Below are 26,374 nucleotides of genomic sequence, written 5' to 3' on the forward strand. Positions count from 1 at the left end.
CTATTAAAACAGCGGCCGTTCTTTTCAGCCTGAGCGGCATTGCATTGAAATCAATGCAATGCTGCCCTTTATATGCACACACTGCACCGACAACGGCCGTTGTTTGGTGCGGCCCTGCAAAAAAATGAACAGCGGCCGTTATTTATCTTCCATGCACACACAGATGCAGTCTGTTCATCCACGGTGTGTATGGAAATCAATGCTTAAAGGGGTTGTTCACCAAAAAATGTTTTTCTTTCAAATCAATGCCAGAAAGTGCCAGAGATTTGTACTTTACTCAAGTCTTCCAGTACTTATCAACTGCTGTATGTCCTGCAAAAAGTGGTGTATTCTCTCCAGTCTGACACAGCGCTCTCTGCTGCCACCTCTGTCCATGTCAGGAACTGTCCAGCGCAGCAGCAAATCCCAATAGAAAACCTCTCCTGCTCTCCAGACTGGAAAGAATACACCACTTCCTGTAGGACATACAGCAGCTGATAAGTACTGGAAGACTTTTTAATAGAAGTAAATTACAAATCTCTGGCACTTTCTGGCACCAGTGGAACTGAGAGAAAAAATATTCTTTCCCTCGGCCAAATGCACTAAGAGGAGCACGCCCCTTAGCGCCTGCCTTTGGATGTAGCAAGGGTAAGTCTGCATCAAGCTGAGTAGGAGATAAGGGGAGATGAGTATATCTTGTCGCTATTGTGCCCTACTGGAGAGATGTGATGCACTACCCCTGCTTGCTCAGGGACTGTCAGGGCACTCGCCCTAAAAAGGGCGACCCCTACCCAGAACTACCCCTTTGTCTTCCCCTAGGACACCCTTCCTGTCTTCTGTATCTCAGTCTTGTTCATCACAGCTTTTCTAGAAAGGGTTAGGCTTAAAGGGAAACTATCAGCAGGTTAGAAGAATCTAACCTGATATGTCCCTGTAGCACATGCATGGGGTGCTGAGGATGAAGGGAGATTCTTCTAACCTGCTGATATGTCCCTATGACGCATGCAGAGAGTGCTGAGGATGAAAGGAGATTCTTCTAACCTGCTGATATATCCCTATAGCACATGCAGAGAGTGCTGAGGATGAAGGGAGATTCTTCTAACCCCTGATATGTCCCTATAGCACATGCAGAGAGTGCTGAGGGTGAAGGGAGATTCTTCTAACCTGCTGATATGTCCCTATAGCACATGCAGAGAGTGCTGAGGATGAAGGGAGATTCTTCTAACCTGCTGATATGTCCCTATAGCGTATGCAGAGGGTGCTGAGGATAAAGGAAGATTCTTCTAACCCCTGATATATCCCTATAGCACATGCAGAGAGTGCTGAGGATGAAGGGAGATTCTTCTAACCTGCTGATATGTCCCTATGGCGCATGCAGAGGGTGCTGAGGATGAAGGGAGATTCTTTTAACCTGCTGATATGTCCCTATGGCGCATGCAGAGGGTGCTGAGGATGAAGGGAGATTCTTCTAACCTGCTGATATGTCCCTATAGCACATGCAGAGAGTGCTGAGGATGAAGGGAGATTCTTCTAACCTGCTGATATGTCCCTATAGCGTATGCAGAGGGTGCTGAGGATAAAGGAAGATTCTTCTAACCCCTGATATATCCCTATAGCACATGCAGAGAGTGCTGAGGATGAAGGGAGATTCTTCTAACCTGCTGATATGTCCCTATGGCGCATGCAGAGGGTGCTGAGGATGAAGGGAGATTCTTTTAACCTGCTGATATGTCCCTATGGCGCATGCAGAGGGTGCTGAGGATGAAGGGAGATTCTTCTAACCTGCTGATATGTCCCTATAGCGCATGCAGAGGGTGCTGAGGATGAAGGGAGTTTCTTCTAACCTGCTGATATGTCCCTATAGCGCATGCAGAGGGTGCTGAGGATAAAGGGAGATTCTTCTAACCTCCTGATATATCCATATAGCACATGCAGAGGGTGCTGAGGATGAAGGGAGATTCTTCTAACCTCCTGATATATCCCTATAGCGCATGCAGAGGGTGCTGAGGATAAAGGGAGATTCTTCTAACCTCCTGATATATCCATATAGCGCATGCAGAGGGTGCTGAGGATGAAGGGAGATTCTTCTAACCTGCTGATTTGTCCCTATAGCGCATGCACAGGTGCTGAGGATGAAGGTAGATTCTTTTAAGCTGCTGATATGTCCCTATAGCGCATGCACAGGTGCTGAGGATGAAGGTTGATTCTTTTAAGCTGCTATGTCCCTATAGCACATGCAGAGGGTGCTGAGGATGAAGGTAGATTCTTCTAAGCTGCTCATATGTCCCTAAAGCACATGCATGGGGAGCTGAGGATGAAGGAAGAATAAATGCACCAAATTTTCATGTAAAGCAAGCCAGGTAATACATGGTCTAAATTTGTACAACCTGAAGATGCACTATGTTCAATGAGCCGGAGCCACAGTGAGAAATCTGGGAGATTTTTAGACTTCTGCACTGTCTATAAGAGTTTCACTGAAAAGCAAAGCGCACTTTGTAAATAAGAAACTAAACACGGACACATCCCGTCCCCATTAGTGTCGCGGCTTCTCCTTATAGCAGATGCCACAGGGCTGTGCTGGATCTGTTGCACAACAGACCCTGGCAGCACCCGACAAACCCCAGTGACTTATAATGGAGAATGCCGAGTTCTTTTGTTCCAAAAGAAAAAAGGAACAGAATTTGTCCTGTCTCAAATTAAAAGATCTGGAACATAAACTCTGACTACTGCCACAGACACAGATGTGAACTGAGCCTAAGGGACCTATTACACAGAGAAATAATCGGCCAATAGAGAGAACAATCAGCTGATGAAACCATCATCGATTGATCGTTTTTTTCCTGACTGTCAATCATCCCGCTAGAGCTTTGGCTGCCAAGGCATGATGGGAGTTGTAGTTCTGGAGAGCCAAGGTTCTGCATTTCTGCTGTACATTTTGGAGACTTAACGATCTCCCACAGCAGGTCCTGGACCACACTCGTACAGCACAGCAGGGACAGTGTACAGTATGGCGGCTTCCAGCCACCAGGGGGACCTCACCACAGCACCCTCGTACAGCACAGCAGGGACAGAGCGTACGGTAAGGCGGCTTCTGGCCACCAGGGAGAGCTCACCACAGCACACCAGGGACAGCGTATGGTATGTGGGCTTCTGGCCACCAGGGAGAGCTCACCACAGCACACCAGGAACAGCATGCAGTATGACAGCTTCCAGCCACCAGGGGGACCTCACCACAGCACCCTCGTACAGCACACCAGGGACAACGTACGGTATGGTGGCTTCTGGCCACCAGGGAGAGCTCACCACAGCACACTTGTACAGCACAGCAGGGACAGCATGCAGTATGGCGGCTTCCAGCCACCAGGGGGACCTCACCACAGCACCCTCGTACAGCACAGCAGGGACAGCGTACGGTATGGCGGCTTCTGACCACCAGGGAGAGCTCACCACAGCACACTTGTACAGCACAGCAGGGACAGCGTACAGTATGGCAGCTTCCATCCACCAGGGAGACCTCACCACAGCACCCTTGTACAGCACAGCAGGGACAGAGCGTACGGTAAGGCGGCTTCTGGCCACCAGGGAGAGCTCACCACAGCACACTTGTACAGAACAGAAGGAACAGCATACAGTATGGTGGCTTCTGGCCACCAGGGAGAGCTCACCACAGCACACTTGTACAGCACAGCAGGAACAGCATACAGTATGGCGGCTTCTGGCCACCAGGGAGAGCTCACCACAGCACACTCGTACAGCACAGCAGGGACAGAGTACAGTATGGCGGCTTCCATCCACCAGGGGGACCTCACCACAGCACCCTCGTACAGCACAGCAGGGACAGAGAGTACGGTAAGGCATCAGGTGCAGCTCTACATCTGGCGGTTGTCGACAATGGGGATGGTGGCAGGCGATGGGCCTCTTGATGCCTTTCCTTTACAAGTGGCGGCTGTGGAAGGGAACATTGGGGTTGGCAGCAGGTGACGGTTTTGATGTCCTGCATGCAGCTGCTCTGCAATAACGGCGGCGGGCTAAAAAGAATCCCAGCTGCATCCCCTGCTGTTCTGTTCGGCGGACATGCTTCTTGACATAAACTTTTCTAAGTCTTACTTTCGGGGGAGGCCTTATATTTAGCAATTCAAAAAAAAACTCCACTAGGTCCCATTTTCAGGGAAACGGTAGTTTATGAGTGAGATATGGTGTATATACACATGGCCAGCTGTATATGCTTTATACAGTCACAGGAAAAATCCCTCTTGTTTGTTACTGTTTGCTTATCAGCTTAGTATTTGGAAGCTTAGCAACCCGGAATATCCGTTTTTGTCCGTTTACTCCGGTCACTGATAAACTTGTTGCTGATTAACTGTACTGCATGATGTCTTCAATCAGAACACTCATATCACAGTACACGTTAAAGGGGTACTCCGACAAAAATCTTTTTCTTTCAAGTCAGAAGTTTCAGAAAGTTATATAGATTTGTATTTCTATTCTATTCTATTTAAAAATCTCTATTCTTCCAATACTTATCAGCTGCTGTATGTGCTGCAGAAAGTGGTGTATTATTTCCAGTCTGACACAGTGCTCTCTGCTGCCACCTCTGTCCATGTCAGGAACTGTCTAGAGCAGTAGAAAATCCTCATAGAAAACCTCTAGAGTCTGTCTATTGTTGTCTATGTCCATGAGGCTTGTTGTAAAGCATGTCACTAAATGTTGTTAAGAACAGCCCAGGCAATATGACCGCCCTCATAACAATGTACAAAAAGTGAAATAAAATAAAAAAACTGTCATAAAATAGAAACATTAGAATAAAAGAACACATTTTTGTATCTGATGCTAATCTGTAAAAGAAAATTTAGGTGACATATTCCCTTTAACCTCTTCCCTCCAAATCACTTACCGGCACGTCCTATTCTGCATACCGTTCCGGCAGATGGACGTACCAGTACGTGACAGGGATGACACGGGCACAGGAGCTGTGCCCGTGTCATCCGCGGAGGTGGGCCCCGTTTGTCAGCGGTGGCCGGGCACCCGCCACAACTGCCGAGGCAAACCCTATATGGTTGCTCTGATGTCAGGAGGCTTCCCTGAAGTCTCCTGATGTCACAGCTATGGTGGCTGATCAGGCTCAACCTAAGGCTATGTTCACACCACGTAAGTTTTTACAACGGCCCTGATTTCCGTGGTACTTAAGTAGCGCTGCAGGCTGAATGGATCCCGGCCGGACTGCAGTACTGTCCAGGATGATCTTTTCTGAGACCGGCCTTTCTGTGACCTGGCTGGGTCATGGAACGCCTGGTCTCTTACCAAATGTGAACATAGCCATAGGCTGAGTCCGATCGGCTTTGCCTATTACAGGCATATTACATTGCAGTGCAGATCAGCAATGTAATATGCCTGTAATCAGGCAATCGCACAGGGAAGTCCCCATGGTGGGAAAATAAAATAAAGTGTTAAAAAAACACACACACATAAAAAAAATAATAATAATGAAAAATTCATATATAATCCCCATATTCACCATTACAGTAATAAATGAAAAAAAATCAAATAAAAAAGTACACATATTAAGTAACACCACGTGCGTAATGACGGTGACAATAAAATTATTACATGATTAAACCTGTGTGGTGACCATAGAAAATATTCAATGAGAAAAATGCTGATTTTGTCATTTTTTCAGGAAAAAAATGCATTTTTCACAATTTTTTTATTTTTTTTTGCATATTGACCGAAATATACCACTACCTTAAAGAGGACCCGTCACCCCCTGCTAGATCCCCCTATACTTTCCTAATCGCGCCGGGTCCCGCTTCCTGATCCGGTCGGGTCCCGGAGATATCAGCTCCCGAAGCCCGGCGCGCGTGCACACAGCAGAGTCCGACGCTCATAGAGAATGAATGGGGAGTCCGATGCTCCGTCATTCTCTATGGGCATCGGACTCTCCTGTGAGCGCGCGCCGGGCTTCGGGAGCTGATATCTCCGTGACCCGACCGGATCAGGAAGCGAGACCCGATTAGGTAAGTATAGGGGGCTGTAACGGGGGGTCGGAAGCCTGTCACCCCGGGACAGGGGGTGACGGGTCCTCTTTAAGGTAGTGGTATATTTCGGTCAATATGCAAAAAAAAATTGTGAAAAATGCATTTTTTTCCTGAAAAAATGACAAAATCAGCATTTTTCTCATTGAATATTTTCAATGGTCACCACACAGGTTTAATCATGTAATAATTTTATTGTCACCGTCATTACGCACGTGGTGTTACTTAATATGTGTACTTTTTTATTTGAATCTTTTTCCACGGCCGTGAGTTAGAACATTTCCGTCCTCAAACAATGGTCTTGTTCATTTTTCACGGCGCCGTATACGATCCGGCCGTAAGTTCATACGTAGTGTGCATTGTGCGGCCGTATATCGTATACTTTCAAGCGAACGCAGCAACCTCAAAACTACGGGCGTATATTCGCGGTTCGCACTACGGAAGGATTCATAAGCAGTGTGAACATAGCCTGATGGTGCATTTACACAGGCAGATTTATCTGTCAGATTTTTGAAGCCAAAGCCAGGAACAGACCATAAACAGGGAACGAGTCATAAAGGAAAGACTGAAATTTTTCCCTTTTTTCAAATCCATTCTGGGGTTTGGCTTCCAAAATCTGTCAGAAAAATCTGCCTGTGTAAATGCACCATAATGCTGGGTTTACACGAAACAATAATTGGCTCGATCGTACGATGTCGGAGTAACGATTTTTTTTTCATAACGATCAGCGTTTAGACGGTACGATATATTGTACGGAAAAATCGTTTTGCGATGGCGCACCCGCAGCCCGGCCCCCCACTCGCAGCCCGGCCCCCGGCTCAACCGCAGCCCCCTGCGCCGCCCCGATCGCCACCCCCGCCACCGCTGCTCCGATCGCCACCCCCGCTCTGATAGCCACCCAGCTGCCGCCGCTCTGATTGCCACCCCGCTGCCGCTGCTCTGATCGCCATACCCCCCCACCCCCCCGCTGCCGCTCTGATCGCCCTGATCAGTGCTGCCACACATTGATTGGCTGAAGAGGGGATCCGGGAATTTCAAACGGCTCCTCTTTAGCCAATCTTCAGCCAATTAGTGCTGAAGAGGAGCACTGATTGGCTGAAGAGGAGCTGTTTGAAATTCCCGACTCATCTCTTCAGCCAATCAATGTGCTGAAGAGGGGAGCCGGGGATTTCGAAGACCTGCTACGCGGAGCAGGTAACGTATGCTCGTGACCAGGGGGGGGGGGGGGATAGGAGTGGCGGCGGCGGCGATCGGAGCGGCAGGGGTGGCGATCGAGCCGGCGGCGGGCGGTGGTGATTGAGGCGGCGGGGGTGGCGATCGACCCGGCGCAGGGGGCTGTGGATGAGCGGGGGGCCGGGCTGCGAGCTGCCGGCGGCCAGACTTTCGCGCAATGACTGTTTATACGGAACGATCGGCGAATTTAAGAACAAGATAAAAGATCAAAATCGAATTTGATCGTTATCGTGCAAATTCGAACGATAATCGTTCCGTGTAAACCCAGCATAAGGGTCCATTCACACAGAAAGACTATCTGACAGATTATCTGCCAAAGATTTGAAGCCAAAGCCAGAAACAGACTATAAACAGAGATCAGGTTATAAAGGAAAGCCTGAGATTTATCCTCTGTTCAAATCCATTCCTGGCTTTGGCTTCAAATCTTTTGCAGATAATGTGTCAGATAATCTTTCTGTGTAAATGGACCCTAAAGAGCAGAGATAGTAAGATCTGACAAGTCAGTAAAATGTCTTTTATTATTGCACTTCCCGAGTCTCCGAGCGCAGACCACATTCAAAGGAGATAGTTCCATTATTTATGCACAATATACGTATAATTTATATAATTTATACAGATGACAGACGTTCTGCTGATTTAGCAAAACCACAAGTCATAAATGGGAGGATAAAGGGGACGTGCCAGGAGCGGCGTTACAGCGTCCAGTCTGCGCTCCATCACAACTAATGCAACCAAACCCCAAATAAGCAACGTAAAAAAAAAAAAAAAAAAAATCGGATCTGTCCAGGAAATCATCGTAATTACATATCCCCACGCACCAACTCTAATTCATTATGATGGAAAATTCTAGTATATCCTTAGCTCCAACCACTCGAAATGCTCCCGATTCCCGGATTTCACACATCTACAGTTACTGTTTATATGCAGTTTTCACCACTTCAAGTGTATTATCAGACACTCTTCTGCTTATGTTACCCTCCTAACCTCCGAATTTATATGGGGCTTTTGTGGTGCTGTATATACTGCCGACAGCGTATTGGTTCTAATAAACTTTCATCTAGGGGGGCAGAAACTTAAAGAGACTCTGTCAGTAGGATTATGGTCTCCTATCTCAGGGTAGCATAAACTAGTGACAGAGAAGCTGAACAGAATGATGTATCACTTACATTGTTCTGTGCAGCTGATCCAGAGATCTCCTCCTGAATAACATGGACAATAAGTAGTCCTCTCCATTATGTGCATGAGCCCAGTAGTCCTGGATATTCATGAGAAGCAAAAAACTCCGCCCACCAGCTGCTGATTGGCAGTTATCTATCCATGCTGTGTATAGTTAGCAACTGTCAATCAGCAGCTGGAGGGCGGGGAGAGGGGTGTGGCAAGAAAGACTCCTATTCTCCTGCATATTAGGAAAACAGCAGAACAGAATCTTCTGGAAAGACGTGTATGCAAATCAGCTGATTGTACCTTGTCAAATGCTGGATGGCTGCAGAGTGGTATAGCATTGTGTGACCAAAGGGGTAATGTTTCTCCTTGTGGAGAGCATCATAAAGATGTATAGATCTTACAGCTGAGACCACAATACAACTTTTTTGATTTAAAGGGGTACTCCGGGCAGCTTTTTCGGCTATGACCGGAGAGGAGGTGGATGAGGGCAACGACGTCACCTTGCCTCCCCGCTTCCAGCGCCGAGTCGCGGATCGCGTAGCATCAGTCCGCGCTGCCCGGCAGTTTCCTGATCTCTGCAGGGATGTTTTAAGTCTACTAGTCAGTTAGTGGCAGAGGCGAGATTTGTAATTTACTTCTATTTTAAAAATCTCAAGTCTTCCCATACTTATCAGCTGCTGTATGTCCTGCAGAAAGTGGTATATTCTTTCCAGGTCACAGCGCTCTCTGCTCCCACCTCTGTCCATGTCAGGAACTGTCCAAAGCAAATCCCCATAGAAAACCTCTAATGCTCCTGAGGTGGCAACAGAGAGCACTGTGTCAGACTGGAGAGAAACCACTTCCTGCAGGACATACAGCAGCTGATAAGTGTGGGAAGATTTAATATTTTTATATAGAAGTAAATTACAAATCTATACAACATTCCGAAACCAGTTGATTTGAAAGAAATAGATTTTCGCTGGAGTGCCCATTTAAGTTTTAATGTACTGTAACGGCATAAGATATTAAAGCGCTTAATAGTTCTGTCATTTGTTTGTTTTCTTTATTAAATCTATTCTTTAACCTTTTGCTCTATCACAGATTTTAATTAGAGTCTAAGCACGTTTCATTGGGAAAGGTTAAGGGTGACATTCCTCTGGGAATACTTCAGATTTCACCCAGGATCATATGAGGCTTTGAAAAGAACAAGATTACAAGTCAAGGAGGCTTTGTGAGCGGCCGGCTCCGGCTCTAGAGGAAGAATGCCGCAGACAAGTGAGGGGACCACCATTGTACAGGGCCTCATAGGAGTCTAATTACTGTCTGGGTCTCAGAAACCTTCCCATAGTCTTCACCTCCATAGTAGTGACTGAAATTGTGTTGTTTTTTTTTATTAAAGAGCAATGGCCTATAAAATGATAAGTCAGCAGTAAAAATAAGGGAGGAGATTTATCAAACATGGTGTAAAGTGAAACTGGCTCAGTTGCCCCTAGCAACCAATCAGATTCCACCTTTCACTTTCCAAAGAGTCTGTGAGGAATGAAAAGTGGAATCTGATTGGTTGCTAGGGGCAACTGAGACAGTTTCACTTTACACCATGTTGAATAAATCTCCCCCATGGTGTAAAGTGAAACTGGCTCAGTTGCCCCTAGCAACCAATCAGATTCCACATTACATTCCTTACAGGCTCTGTGGAAAATGAAAGGTGGAATCTGATTGGTTACTAGGGACGACTGAGCCAGTTTCACTTTACACCATGTTTGATAAATCTCCCCTAAGTTGTCTTCTTCCATCAAGTAAAATAATTCATTAAAGGAGAAGTCCGGGGAATTTTTAAACTCGGCAGCCGGCAGGGGTGATAGGGGGGATTTAATTATAAGTACTTAGGGCCGTTTCAGACGATTATCGCTGCATGTAATAGAGACAACAACGGTGTCGGACTGGGGTATCTGGGGCCCACCAAAGGAAAAGGTCCTGGGGCCCACCAATGAAGAACCAGTGAGAAACAACAGTGTTAGTGCATGTTTTAAAGCTGGGGGCCCGCCGGTGGATCCTATGGTGGGCCAGTCCGACACTGGACAACAATCAGCCTATGAAACGATCACCGGCTGATCGTTGGTTTAGGTGTGGACCTAAAATCGTCAGGAGCCGGTGGCCATGCATCGCTATTACACGTAGCAATGCGCGGACGACGATTGCCCAAACACCTGATACCTTATGCTACGTTTACACGGAACGATAATTCGCCGATCATACGATTAACGATGTCGGAGTAAAAAATTTTTTTTTCAGAACGACCAGCGTTTAGACGGTACGATACATCGTACGGAAATTCGTTTTGCGATCGCTTAAAGCCTATCTCACACATTGGTTAAATCGGCGAACGACTGTTCACATGGAACAATCTGCGAATTTTTTGCGAACAATCAACGACGATTTGAGAACCTGTTGAAAGATTAATCGTTGATCGTTCGCTGTGTTTACACGTACGATTATCATTCGAAATCGACCATTATCGTGCGAATTCGCACGATAATCGTTCCGTGTAAACACAGCATTACCTCTCCCCGCTCCCGGCCTTGTCTGCTGTGCTGCACAGCTTCCCCACGGCTGCATCGTCAATCACAGGCCAAGGCGGTCACTGAACGATTAGTGAACGAATGCGAAATTACAGTGAAAGATTAACGATGATTTTAGGGCCAGATCTAAATCAACGACATACAAACGATATTTTAATCGCTGCCTGCAATTACACAGGGCAATTATTGTTCAAATCTGATTGACATAACGATTTTCCACACCATACTCGGCCCGTGTAATAGGGCCCTTACCCCCTCCCCGTCCTGACCCGGCTGAAGAACTGGGCGGGACGCTGCTCCAGTCACTGATTGGCTGAGCAGCCAGTTCATCAGCCAGGACAGGCATTTTCCCCCGAGTCGTGACGTCATCACAACTCGGGGGAAAACATGTTCCGGCGGTGGTTCTAAGGTCAGTCCCTCCGCTCACCACGGGCACGGAGAGATGTAGGCTCCTACTTGTAGACAAATTTGCCCATGCCCGACAGATTTTAAAAATAGCTCGATTTCTTCTTTAAATGAACATAGGAGTATTCATTGTTCTATAGGAAACAGTGGGCTTTGTTGTACTTCGATGCATTGCTCGATAACTAGGTAGATATCCCTTTAAGATAACTCGGAGAGTCAGATGATAATACGCGTGGGAGTTGTAATTCCAATATTATTAGATGTCACTCAGCTTTTCCAAGAAAGAGAAGGAATATTCGCATTGCAGAAGAGAAAGAATTGCCTAAATTTATAAAATAAATAAATTCTGAGGATGGGGGGAGCTCCCTGTACCTGACAAGTCCCTGTTGTCCAAGTCTCCGAGCCCTCTCTGGTCTTTTTACATCTCCCTGACGTCTGTGAGATGAATGGGGGGAGTGGGAGGGCTGAGGCTTTGGTAAGATCACTGCTGCTGAGAGACAGGAGAGAGGATGGCAGAGTTCTCCGCACTGCTCGGGCTGATAGCACAGAACATTGGGTCCCTAAAGGAGGAGGAGGAGGAGGCAAGGGACCTGTTCTTGACTGTGGCCGCTCACTCCTCTGCTGGAGTTGAAGGATGGGGTTAGAAAAGGGGTCTGCATCACAGAGGCATTCAGCTCCAAGGCTTATATATCTATAGAAGTTACTCTACCATGTAATGACTACATCCATCCATCAGGAAGACACCTACAGCATCATCATAGACTAGGAACACCTTCTGGGAGTCAAGCTCTAGGAGGACCATGTTTAATGTTGGTGGTCACATCATCCCACGGGCGGTCACCAAGAGCCTGGATGACCTGGATTCCGTCCAAAGTATCCTGTTGCACAGGTGAGTTCGAAGAATTGCAATCCATTTTTTCCCCAAAAGGTTCTGGAAGTTAGAGCAGGTACATTTGGGGTACTTTGAGGTATATAATATCCAACATTATCCAATCACGATAGTTTAATTTTAGGTATTTTATTGCATCTCTGACGATGAAGTGTGGTTTTATTCTTGCAACAAAAATTGGGAGCCCCATAATGTAAAGAAAGGAGGGGGGGGGGGGTGATCACCCTTTGAGTCGATAGGAAGCTACTATGGTCATAGATGCAAGATAATCTACAAGATCAATGCTAAGATGTACGGAAACGTTATCAATCAGAGTCGTTTTCTCCCGATAGGTACGGCCATTATTACAAGGATTCAGAAACAATCTTTTTGTATAAGTCAGAGCCTGCTCAGTCCTATTGTTTTCGGCAAGATAAGGATTATTGTTTAAAGATTCTCGAAAACTAGCAATTTTGTAGCGTATGATTCTGAGGTTGTTACATTCACCGACTACTGATCGTTTTTACATGGTTATATGGTCGCTAATTGTTCCTCAGGACGACCCACACAGCATGTTTTATCGCAGAACGAGTTATTACGCAAACAGATACGCGAACGATGGGTGAACTACCAACGATAATGCTTTAACGTGTCGGAAAACAAAAATGAACGTTTTTTCGTTCGTCGTTTGATCATTGGTTGTTATTAAATGGACAGATAATTGCTAATTTTCGAATGGCAAATAATGGCCGTTATTTTAATACAATCATTGTTTTGAAATAACGACTATTAATTGCTTTAAATGGCGGCCATCCACTCAATTTCAACAGTGGGTGAACATAGCCTTTCTGTGTTTTCAATCCACTCCTGGTTTTGGTTGCAAAATACTGACCAAATACTGACTGAAATATACAGTGTGAACATAGCCCAAGGGCACATTCGCACACTGTCAAAACGATGGCCGTTTTTATTGGACGGCTGTCATTTAACAAAAAAATAACAAGGTATGTTGTTCGTCGAATAACTGTACAATCAGAGCCTACAATCATTTTGACAGTGTGTGAACATGGCCTTAAAATGTATCTCTTCACAGGTAAAAAGCTTTTCACATCTGCATTGCATTCCCAGGGTCATAAGTGGTAAAGATGTCGAATTATCAAGGCTGAACATGATGTGTAACTTTTCTGTACTGATAATCTCCAATAATCACAATTCATTACTGTACTGTGATGGTGTAGGAGGACGTCACATACACCAGCAACTCTGCCGTATGAAAGTTATTACAGGTTACACTAGATTACTGAAATTGTAAAAAAAACAACAACAACAAAAAAGCACATTTAGAGCATGAAAGTGATCGGGATAGTAGAAGCCTCTGGAAATGGAAACTAAAACACTGTTACAAATCTGTACCCTGGGTGTAGAAACTGCTTTGCTTTTGTCCATGGTTTGTGTCTTAGGCTATGTTCACACGTCGTATGAGATCGGCCGTTCCGTGACCCGGAAAAGCCGGTCTCTGCCCAGATCATCCCGGCCGGGTGATCTTTCCGGCCGCAGTGTTCTGATGCGGACGCATCAGCACCACCCGCAGCACACAATGAAGCAAGCGGCCGGAGCCGCTCACTTCATTGTGTGAACTGACAGGGTTTCCTACGGCCGCAATTCATTGAATTGCAGCCGCAGAAAACTGACATGTCAGTTATTTGCGGCGCCGCACGGGATCCCGGCTGGAGCGTATACAATGTGTATACGCTCCGACCGGGATCCCATAGAACAAGAGGCAATGTTCCACACTGCATGAAGTATGGCCATTGTTACCGATGGCAACAACGGCCTTACTTTTACGTAGTGTGAACATAGCCTTATAGTGCAACTGAGCCTTTTTCCAGAGAGGAACCACACTTGTCTATGGACTGAGTCTGAGATTGTAGCTGCCCCCCTTGAAAGGGTCATTGTCATCATAGAAAACTTTTGACACATCATAGTGACATGTCGGGGTCTGAGTGTTTAAACCCGTACTGATTGGGAGAAAGAGGTGGGAGAAGACCGCACTAAGCATTGTCCTCTCTCAGCTCTGTGTCACGTGATTAGTCGGGCTTAGGCTGGGTTCGCACACGCAGTATATTTGCTCTGTATTTTGCAACCAAAACCAGGAGTGGATTGAAATCACAGAAAGGATCTGTTCACACACTGTTGTAATTAAGTGGATGCCCGTCATTAAATGGCAAATAATCGGCGTTATTTTTAAACATCGGCCGTTGTTATAAAATAACGACCATTATTTGTCATTAAATGATGGCCAACCACTAAATTTCCACAGTGTGTGAAATGTGGCTGTCCAGGCATGATGGGAATTGTAGTTTTGTAACAGCAGGACACACACACATCATATATATATATATATATATATATTATCCCAACTAGTCTTCTTCTACCATGCTTGGTTTATATTTGCTGCCACCCCATGTGTTACTTAGGTTACACATTGCCCTATAAGATACAATACAATGTGAGGCAGAAAAGCCCATTACAGCATGAGATAGAACGTGTGAGGAACATCCAGCCTCTTCCAGCATCTCACTACCTCGGACTCTTCCTGCCTCTCACTACTTCCCCGGACTCTCCTCCGGCTTCGGCTCTACAGCTTGACAATCGTGCGGCCGCAATGACCTCTGGGAGATGTTGTTTACAGAGCGAACGAGCGCGCGCAGACCTAACCTCTATCAACTACATCTACCAGAAACCAACGCGCCGGAGAATGTCACGTGCTCGCGCGGACCAATCACTCAGTCTGTGTGGTCCGGAAAGAGGCGGAGCTATCAACTTTTACCTGAAGCCGTTGCTACTAACGCTTGGTAGTTCTGCTGCGAGGTGTGTACGGTGGCGAGGGCGCCACGATACGTTACCGCGTAGTGTGTACGGTGACCCGCGTCATGTTATATTGCGGTGTGATGTGAAACTGTCGGAGTATGGAAGTGCTGAGGGACACTAACCCCCGTGAGGGAGAAGAGGAGGATGAGGGAGGAGGATGGGACAGCCGCTCATCATCGTATACTGACTGCAGCAGCTGCTCCAGGTAACTACTGACAGCTTGTGGGTGTATATATATATATATAGTTATGTGGACAGTCACCTGTGTATCTGAGTGTTTTCATTTACAATTGATCTGACAGTTACTTTAAGAGTCAGGTGGGCGTGGACTTAATTTAATTTAAAGGGGTTGGTCAATTTATTGTAATTTTTTTTTTTTAAGTACTGTATTAAAGGGGTACTCTGGATTTGTTTCAAAAAGTTATATAGATTTGTAATTTACTTCCATTTAAAAAAAATCTCCAGTTTTCCAGTACTTATCACCTGCTGTATGTCCTGCAGGAAGTGGTGTTTGGCACTGTGCTCTCTGCTGCCATCACTGTCCATGTCAGGGGATGTGCTGCTGCTGTTGGACAGAGGTGGCAGCAGAGAGCACTGTGTCAAACACCACTTCCTGCAGGACATACAGCAGCTGATAAGTATGGGAAGACTGGAGATTTTTTACAGTACGTAATAATGTGGCCAATCCCTTTAATTTTATTATTGGGAGTAAACAGCAGGTGATGGGCATATATGCCCGTCATTGTAACACATCCCCTGACTATATAATCCTTCCCATTATTAAAGGGGATGTCCAGCGAAAAACCTTTTCTTTCAAATCAACTGGTGTCAGAAAGTTATAGAGATTTGTAATTTACTAGTATTAAAAAAATCTAATGTCTTCCCATACTTATCAGCTGCTGTATGTCCTGCAGGAAATATTTTATTTCTTTTCAGTCTGACACAGTGTGCTCTCTACTGACATCTCTGGCCGAGACAGGAACTGTCCAGAGCAGGAGAGGTTCTCTATGGGGATTCATAGAAAATTGAGACTGAAAATAAAACACCTCCTGCAGGACATACAGTAGCGGATAAGTATGGGAAGACTTGAGATTTTTTAATAGAAGTAAATTACAAATCTTTGTAACTTTCTGACGCCACTTGATTTAAAAGAAAAAAAATTTCACTGGACAACCCCTTTAAACTGTTAAAGGGCTATTCCCATCTGAGCTTGTTATCCCTTACTCTCTGGATACCCAACTGATCCCGAGAACAAGGGGTGTGCCTGCACTACTGTACACCACTGTGGTCATTGCTTCAGCTATTCTTTATGGGGCCTTCTGAATGCACTGAGCTCGGAAGCTTTTAGTGGCCCCATAGAGAATTAAAGGGGTATTCCACTCACTCATAACTTACTTGTTATCATCTATTCAGTCTCCTTCCCCCAGTTCTGAGTTGCAGCTTTCTACTGAAGACACAAAAGTCTGTGTGTGAGCCTCTCTCTCTGTCTCTCCCCCTCCTCCTCCCTTCCTTCTGAGACAGCTGATGTAAACAAGTCCCTGGCAGGCTTTATCTGCAACTTTGTAGCTTCTTTGTTATGCTGGGAGGGTTATTCTGAAGTCAGGTTTTTGATGAACTCACTGTGATTATCCTTTCCAGTATTACAAAGAAGCTACAAAGTTGCAGATAAAGCCTGCCAGGGACTTGTTTACATCAGCTGTCTCAGAAGGTAGAGGGAGACAGAGAGAAAAGCTCACACACAGATTTTTTTGTCTTCAGCGGAGAGCAGCAGCTCAGAACTGGGGGAAGGAGACTAAATACATGATAACAAGTATGGAAGGAATTGTTAGTCTCACCATGGGCAGCAACCTATCAAAAGTTATGTGTGAGTGGAATACCCCTTTAATAGAGCACAGGGGTGCTGAAGAGTTCATTGGAGGGCAGTTGAATCCCCGTCCTCAGGATGGGTGGGGGTCCTTGTGGTCAGCATATCCTAGAGATGTATAGGTAAGGTGACTGCAGGACACCATTCTTCCTCTCTGTTAGGGTCCTATTACACGTAGCGATTTTTAACGATAAACGATGGCAGATGAGATTGTTTATCGTTATGCTGCGTTTACACGGAACAAATATCGCTCGAATTTGCACGATAACGATCGAATTCGAACGATAATCGTACGTGTAAACGCAACGAACGATCAAACGACGAGCGAGAAATCGTTCATTTTGATCTTACAACATGTTCTTAAATCGTCGTTCGCAAAAAAAAGAAACGCAGATCGTTCCGTGTAAACAGTCGCTCACCGATTTAACCTACGTGCGAGATAGGCTTAAGCGATCGCAAAATCGATTTTTCGATGTGCAATTACACTGACCGATTAGTGAACGAATGTGGAATTACAGCGAACGATTAGCGATAATTTTAGGTTCAGATCTAAATCAACGACATACGAACAATTTTTTAATCGATGCCCGCAATTACACAGAACGATTATTGTTTAAATTCAAACGATATAACGATTTTTTTGCACGATGATTATCCTGTGTAATAGGGCCCCAAGTGATGTGCAGCTCTCCGGCTGATCTCCATGCCGGCCGTTATACAGCCTGCCCCGGGTTAGATATTCCTCTCTAGTATTCGGTATGGTTGTTCTAGGGTTGATTTTCGGATTGGTCCTGATGGTTGTGCACCTGATGCTACCTTGTCGGGGTGTAAGCACGCTGCTAGTATGATTGATGTTGTCATCCGTTTCTGGATCCGGTTACCGGTGCTGCCGCTGTAACGTGACCCACCTCCTCCCCGCTGATCTCTCAGTCATGGATGTAAATTTTTAATGCACACGTTTGTAAATTGGCCTGGAATAGATGTTTGCATAGATGTGAATGTGCACAATGATCAGTGAATGCGATCAGTTAGATCTGTCCGCGGGTCAGTGGATGCTGTCCGCGGGTCAGTGGATGCTGTCCGCGGGTCAGTGGATGCTGTCCGCGGGTCAGTGGATGCGATCAGTGGATGCTGTCCGCGGGTCAGTGGATGCGATCAGTGGATGCTGTCCGCGGGTCAGTGGATGCTGTCCGCGGGTCAGTGGATGCGATCAGTGGATGCTGTCCGCGGGTCAGTGGATGCTGTCCGCGGGTCAGTGGATGCGATCAGTGGATGCTGTCCGCGGGTCAGTGGATGCTGTCCGCGGGTCAGTGGATGCGATCAGTGGATGCTGTCCGCGGGTCAGTGGATGCGATCAGTGGATGCTGTCCGCGGGTCAGTGGATGCGATCAGTGGATGCTGTCCGCGGGTCAGTGGATGCGATCAGTGGATGCGATCAGTTAGGTCAGTGGATGCGATCAGTTAGATCTGTCCGCGGGTCGGTGGATGCTGTCCGCGGGTCGGTGGATGCTGTCCGCGGGTCGGTGGATGCTGTCCGCGGGTCGGTGGATGCTGTCCGCGGGTCGGTGGATGCTGTCCGCGGGTCGGTGGATGCTGTCCGCTGGTCGGTGGATGCTGTCCGCGGGTCAGTGGATGCGATCAGTGGATGCTGTCCGCGGGTCAGTGGATGCGATCAGTGGATGCTGTCCCCAGGTGCTGTCTGTAGATCTGTAGCTGCTATCTAAGGAGTTTGGGCATGGAAAGGTCATTCAGGTCCTGTCACCTTTACACTGTCCGGTCACCGCAGAGTAACAGACAGGACATAGCTCTAGATAGGAAGGACAGATAAAGGTAATGTAAACTGAAATCCTACAGGTAGCTGCGGCCGTGGTTGGGGGGGTCCAGGTTGGACGTCTTCTTGGAATGTAGGACAGCTTGACTGTAAAGTTCAATGAGTATTCATCATGTCTGTGGAAATCGGTTAGAGATGTCGTGGCTGTAGATATAGAATAGGAACACACATAGAAGCACCTTCTTTTTCCACATCGCCTAATGCCTTATTCACACGTCAGTGTATTTTTCCAATCTGCAAATTTCAGTCAGTAACAATCCGCAAATTCAGTCCGTATTGCATCCGTAAAAAAATACGGACCCCATAGAGTTGTATTGGGTGTGTCAGTTACTGTCCGTACTAGGGCCTGTCCCTTTTTTTTTTTTTTTTTTTTTGCGGAACGGATTGCAGCCCAGTACACAACACAGGTGTGTGTATGGGTCCATTGAAATACATTGGTCCTATTTTTCTGCGGATCTGCAATTGCGGACAGGAACAGGATGTGTGAATAGGGCGTAAGTTGTCGTTTTGTCCTAAGTCATCTGGATGCAAGGTTAAAGGTTGACATCACTTCCTTAAGGATCATTCACATTTCTGTCGCTCGGCTTTATGACAGGAGCAGGATTGTCAGTGCCGTCATGTTACATAAAAACAATAAACCGACCCAATCCCAGGATCTTGTTGGGTTTTCCTTATGGCGTCCGTCTGTATTACCTGACAGACTAGTGCTCTATGCTGCCCCCCTGTGGTATACAGAGTCTATGACAGGGGCTCCAGTGACGTAGATGTGAATAGGGTCCTAGGAGTCTGCAGGTAGTAAGGAAGCTGCCATCCCGGCTTATTCCATAATGTGTGCATCATTTCAGACGCATTTGTGTTAGATAACGCCATTATGTGTCACCTTGTACTACTTTGCTAAAGAAAAGAATCAATGTTGGCTGACTCATTGTCACCATGGAAGCAATACGGCCAATGGGAGATTTCAAGGTGAGTTTAATCTCTGCATCGGACGAAAGTTCTCAGCAGTTACATTACCGCAATATCACAGCCGCTACGGGAGACATTTCCATCTGCGTAGAGATACGGGCTGTAGAAATGTAATGTGAAAGGTGACACCATAGATAACATAGGATCAGGCCATTCTCTACTGGTGATGGTCACAGCTCACGTCATCCCTCTCCCTGCTCTTTGTCCACTGCACAGGTCACAGAGCATGCCTGAAAGACTTTTCCATAGAAGTCATTGATTCCATTCCTGACTTCAGGTTAATATGGTTAAAGGGGAACTGTCAGCAGGTTAGACGAATCTAACCTGCTGATATGTCTTTATGGCACAGGAGGTGCCAAGGAGGAAGGTATGTCTCCTACCTTAATCCTCGGCGCCGTCCCAGTGCAGTTAAAGGGAACCTGTCACCCCCCGTGTCGGGGTGACAGGCTCCCGACCCCCCGTTAAAGCCCCCTATACTCATCTAATCCCGCCGGGTCCCGCTTCTGGAGGTGGTCGGGTGACGGAGATCTCAGCCGCTGCAGCCCGGCGCGCGCGCTGAGAGATCAGTCCAACACTCATAGAGAATGACAGGAGAGTCCAGCGCTCCGTCATTCTCTATGAGCGTTGGACTCATCTCTCAGCGCGCGTGCCGGGCTGCGGCGGCTGAGATCTCCGTCACCCGACCACCTCCAGAAGCAGGACCCGGCGGGATTAGGTGAGTATAGGGGGCTCTAACGGGGGGTTGGGAGCCTGTCACCCCGGCACGGGGGGGGGGGGGGGACAGGTTCCCTTTAATAGTTTGCTCCACATTAATTCTTTCAGCAGAGAGCCACGGAAAGCAGAGCGTTGTGCCAGCGTACTCAAGCTTTTTCCGTCGCTTCATAGGAATGAATAGAGCCAATGGTCACGTGCCGACCCGGGGCTCTATTAATAACTGGATAACTCCATAACTGGAGCGAATACATCACTGGGTCCCCGCTCCGGCTTGCTTCGGGGCTCCCGGTGTCTTCATATCCCGCTCAGCCAGACAGTGCACTGCAGCGGGGCAGTGCACTGATTGGCTGAGCAGGACATGCCGGGAACCCCCGAAGCAAGCCGGAGCGGGGACTAGATGATATATAGGCTCCAGCCGGCGGGGGTTAACTGGGCGGGCTGCGGACATTCTCACAGCGGGACGTGTATCCTGCTGCAAGTTTGTCTGCTCATAGACTGTACAGGGCAGGGATCCGCAGCGGGTAAGTTTGTACCCTTAGGGTAGATGGCGCCCTGTGCGGAATTTGATACACACACACCAGAATGCAATGTTATTAGAATCTGTGCTTCTTTACACACAGTATAACGCCCCGGAAGAGCCCCTATACATACTTTCCGTAGTTATGTTATAAACACCATATAGTGATTACTTATCGTCTCCAAACCGCTCTAAACAAAACAGAAAAATATTACCAATGTTACCACTACATAATACCACCACACCATGACCACTATCACTACCACTACAGACCCTATAACAGACAGCAGTTACATCCAGTGACTCACAGGGGGTGTCTTCTCTTATTAGAGGCGTTCACGTTTCCTTTTTCTCTCCATCTAGCCCGGGCCACCTTGAAGTCTTCTCTTGGGCATAAATCTTCTCTTCAGACTCTGCCAGAGAAACATTTTAGCCTCCTTGTTCCAGCACATACCCATGTGCTGTGCCCTCACATAATAATTAGATATGCTCTGTGCACCAATATAGTAGTAAGGTCCCTGTATTATATAGGCCCCTTTGTGCAGTTCCCATATAGTAAAGATCCCTCTGTGCAGGCCACATATCAGGCCCCTCTGTGCAGTTCAAATGTCGTATAGACCCCTTTGTGTGATGCCCACTTAGTATAAACCCCTTGTGTGATGCCCACTTATTATAGACCCCTTGTGTTACCTCCCCTCACCCCCCCGGTAGGCAAGAAAAATAGACATTTATACTCACCTGATGTCTGCGCGTCTCCTCTTCACTGCAAGCGTCGCTTGAGTGGCGCCCCTCGAGCGCTGGAACACCAGGGAGAGGACACTGCCTGCAGCCAAAAGAGTGACTGAAAGGGAGGGAGCCAATGGTGCTCATAGTTATAATGTCTAAAGACACTCCAAGCAAGAAGCAATCTCGCTGGTCAGTGCTCATTGGCAGCGGCACGTGGGCAAGTAGTCGCTACATGTAAAAGGACACTTAGGGTATGTTCACACCGAGGAATAGGGGAGAAATTTCAAACAGAATCCGCACTTAACTTTATTCGTACTCCTCTTGAAATTCCGCCCGTAAAATATGTACAGAGTAATGTCCCATTGTGTTCAGTGGGATTTCCGCTCTGTTGTTAACACAGCAGAATGTTCTGCCACAAATCTGCTGGAGAAATCCAGCAAAAATTTTTATTTAAGTATTGTATTGCCCCTCCAAAAGTTATACAAATCACCAATATACATTTATTAAGTAAAATGCACAAGAAGTGTTTTTTTTCCCCTGCACTTACTACTGCATCAAGGCTTTACTTCCTGGATAACATGGTGATGTCACTTCCTGGATAACATGGTGATGTCACAACCCGACTCCCAGAGCTGTGCGGGCTGTGGCTGCTGGAGAGGATGATGGCAGGGGGATGCTCAGTGTCCCTCCAGTGCCCTGTGTCCCTCAGTGTCCCCCTGCCATCATCCTCTCCAGCAGCCACAGCCCGCACAGCTCTGGGAGTCGGGTTGTGACATCACCATGTTATCCAGGAAGTGACATCACCATGTTATCCAGGAAGTGACATCACCATGTTATCCAGGAAGTGACATCACCATGTTATACAGGAAGTAAAGCCTTGATGCAGTAGTAAGTGCAGGGGAAAAAACACTATATAAGCATTTCCCGTAATAAGTGTATATTGGGGATTTGTATAACTTTTGGTGGGCAATACAATACGTTATTACAAATTTTCACCAGACTTCTCCTTTAATGTGACCCTGTGTACGTATTGAGTAAACTGAAGCAAACTGGGCAGTAGAATTTCAACCTTATGTTCTATGAATTGGGATTTTTTGGGAATATCAAAGCGTTTTTCAAGGTTTCAAGCGGTCGGTGCTGAATGAGGGCTCTAACTTGAGAAGCTTAGCAGAACAAAAGCCTGAGTATAGTTGGTCTTTGTGCTCAGGGACACACAAAGTAAGGTCCTGTCCCATGATTGTAAAGGAGAAAGCTGCGGCCGAATTAGAAAGATGTCATTCATGTTGAACATTTGTAAAGAATAGGCCAGCCCTTGTGGATATGCTTGTTTATTCAGTCTCCCATCTGAAAGCCACAAATGAATGAGGCTGCACTGTGTAAATGCCGCCTTAGCTGAGGCGGAATACTAAGATGCTTCCAGGAGCCGTTCCTGTCTCAGGAGGGGGCATCTGCTCTTCACTCCCATGGTTTATTTAAGAAAAGAGTAAGTAACCTCTGTCTTCTTGTGGTATAGTTCCTCCACTTAGGGCCCTTTTACACGGAAAGATTATCTGACAGATTATCTGCCAAAGATTTGAAGCCAAAGCCAGGAAAGGACTATAAACAGAGATCAGGTAATAAAGGAAAGCCTGAGATTTCCCCTCTTTTCAAATCCATTCCTGGTTTTGGCTTCAAATCTTTGGCAGATAATCTTTCCGTGTAAAAGGGCCCTAAGTGTGAACTATTGAGGAGAGGATGGGTGTCATAGGTTCAGGTCAGCTGTGCAAGGGTGGAAGGAGATGATTTCTTGGCATCAAAAATCCTATTGTTGTAAAGTGTAGAACATCTTTGAAGCGACTCTGTACCCACAATCTGCCCCCCCCCCCCCAAACCACTTGTACCTTTGGATAGCTGCTTTTAATCCAAGATCTGTCCTGGGGTCCGTTCGGCAGGTGATGCAGTTATTGTCCTAAAAAAACAACTTTTAAACTTACAGCCCCGTGCCCAAAGGTAGTATCTATGCCCTAACTTTGCACCACCCCTTCCTCCCTCCTCCCCACCCTCTTCATCATTAGGAATGCCACTGAAGCATTTTCTCCTGTCTGAACATTGCACAGGTGCCTCAACAATCCAGCCCATGTGCCGTGCTGACACAGCTGATGAATAGGAGACAATCTGCCTGGAGCATTCCTAATGATGAGGAGGGACAGAGAGGTGGTGCCAGCCTAATGCATACACAATCTAGGCCACAGCCCTTGGGCACGGGGCTGCAAGTTTAAAAGTTGTTTTTTAGGACAATAACTGCATCACCTTCCAAACTGACCCCAGGACAGATCTTGCATTAAGATCTTGCAGCTATCCGAAGGTACAAGTGGTTTGGGGCGGTCAGATTGTGGGTACAGAGTCGCTTTAAAGGGGTAGTCCAGAAAAAAAAAATCTTTCAAATCATCTGGTGCCAGAGATTTGTTATTTACTTCTATTAAAAAATCTCCAGTCTTCCAGTACTTATCAGCTGCTGTATGTCCTATAGAAAGTGGTGTATTCTTTCCAGTCCGAAGAGCAGGTGAGGTTTTCTTTGGGAATTTGCTTCTACTCTGGTCAGTTCCTGGCATGGTCACAGGTGGCAGCAGAGAGCACTGTGTCAGACTGGAAAGAATACCACCTCCTGTAGGACATACAGCAGCTGATAAGTACTGGAAGACAAGATTTTTTTTTTATAGAAGTAAACTAGAAATCTCTGGTAACAGTTTATTTTAAAAAAAATTACGGTGAACAATCAACTTATAGGATCTAAACCGTGTAACGGCTCTTGGCGCGTAGCACTCTGTTTCAGTGTGCTGGTTAGGAACTGTTAGGCTGTGTTCACATGTGTCAGTATTATTACAGCATTAGCCTTTTTTTAAGTTATGAAAACACAAAGAACACAAATCCTTTGAATTATATAGATCTTCAAAAAACTAGCTGTAACATTCATGCACAGAAATGTTGCAATCCTTAAAGTGTCAATCAATAGTCCAGGCGATTTTTAAGAAACTTTGTTATTGGGTTTATTAGGCAAATATGCCATTATCTGCAATTTAAAAAAGACTTTCCCCAGGTCTCCCCCCCCCCCTTATCTCTTTCATCCACTGCTCATTATCAGGAAATCTGGACTAGTTTACATCCGTCAGTCGAGCGCTGTGTAATCTATGGAGAGAAGAGAAGGGGAGGAGGGAGATTAGTCGGCAGCAGGGAACAAAGGATTAGCCGGTATTTAGAGGTCAGAAATTAAATCTTTGTTGTCCTGTTTTGGTGCCTTATCTCCCTCCTCCCCTCTCCATAAGAGAACCATGAAGACGGGGGGGGGGGGGTTGGAGGGATGAGAGCTTCAAACTGCTTTCTCATGATAAAAATGCATTTTTCAGCTAATAAACTCAATTACAAAGTTTCTTAAAATCGCCTGTACTATTGATTTCTGCAAAAAAAAATTTAAACGACAGTGACACTTTAAAGAGAATCTGTCATTAGGTTTATGCTGCCTTTAAAGAGAACCTGTCATCTAATTCTTACTGCCCCTATTATAAAAAGGGCCCCTGTCCCTTAGTCTACTCCCTTTTCAGTCTGTATCTAATACTTTACCCAATGCCGTGTCCTACCTGCTGTGCCACCGGCTGCCGCCATGTTGCTGACATCACTGTGTTCCAGAGCTGGAACGCAGTGACGTCGCCAAGATGGCGGTTCCCACTGTAAATGGCCACTTAGCATAGACAACACTATGGGGAAAATTTATCAACCATGGTGTAAAGTGAAACTGGCTCAGTCGCCCCTAGCAACCAATCAGATTCCACCTTGCATTCCTCACAGACTCTTTGGAAAATGAAAGGTGGAATCTGATTGGTTGCTAGGGGCAACTGAGCCAGGTTCACTTTACACCATGTGTGATAAATCTCCCCCACTGTGTATGCTGTGCTGCCGTTTCTGGTGGGAGCAGCAAGTCAGTGTATGGTTTGAAAACTATGACAGCGAGGTCCCAGGAACCAGCAGCTATGGCGGAGCGGGACAGGTAAGTATACAGCAGTGCTATGTCCCCCGCATTGCCGGCAGCATCACATAAGTATTATGATGGAGAACCTATCAGCAGGTTATAAGCATCTAAGCAGCTTCTTACCCTCATCCCCTGCACCTTGTGTGGGAACTCTGTAGTTCGCTGCATTTTTAACAATCCTCTTGTTGAATTGATGCAGAATCATGTAATGATAACCACAATGGACGTGTAAGAAAACACACACACACACACACACACACACACACACACACACACACACACACACACACACATACACGTCTGGTTATGTGAACACCTATTGTTTCCTTCTATGTCCTGTACCTTCAGGCACTTGTATATGGGGTCATAGAGATACACACACTGCCCACTCTCCGCAGAACAATTGTGTTGTGTGGCCAGCCTAAAAGCCAACGCTAAGGGTCTTATTACACTGAGCGTTTTTTTTTTGTTTTTTTTTAAATTAACAACTAACGATAAACGATCACAAGCGAGATTGCTTATCGTTTACCTAAAATCGTTCACGATATTACACAGAATGATAGTCGTTAGTTACAATTTTTAATATGATTGTTTATTCCTTCTCATCCCAGCAAAACAATGAACAATGTTCAATTACACTGAA

The 26,374-nt window shown here is 46.3% G+C and overlaps 1 protein-coding gene across 4 annotated transcripts in view; it reads left to right on the plus strand.

Annotated features, from left to right (window-relative positions):
* Positions 1 to 11,913: 11,913 nt before the first annotated feature.
* The window catches only part of INTU (inturned planar cell polarity protein), a 49,278-nt gene continuing 34,817 nt past the window's right edge, over positions 11,914 to 26,374 (plus strand). For 3 of the 4 annotated variants that reach the window (XM_069978581.1, XM_069978583.1, XM_069978584.1), the window contains exon 1: positions 15,026 to 15,315. In XM_069978581.1, coding sequence (XP_069834682.1) covers positions 15,209 to 15,315 — 107 coding nt within the window. In that variant the 5' untranslated portion in view covers positions 15,026 to 15,208. Of the gene's footprint in view, positions 12,261 to 15,025; positions 15,316 to 26,374 lie in introns of those variants that run through there. The other variant, XM_069978582.1, reaches the window with a different exon arrangement.

Source organism: Dendropsophus ebraccatus, chromosome 7 (genome assembly GCF_027789765.1).
Source record: "Dendropsophus ebraccatus isolate aDenEbr1 chromosome 7, aDenEbr1.pat, whole genome shotgun sequence".
In the NCBI taxonomy this organism is placed as follows: domain Eukaryota; kingdom Metazoa; phylum Chordata; class Amphibia; order Anura; family Hylidae; genus Dendropsophus; species Dendropsophus ebraccatus.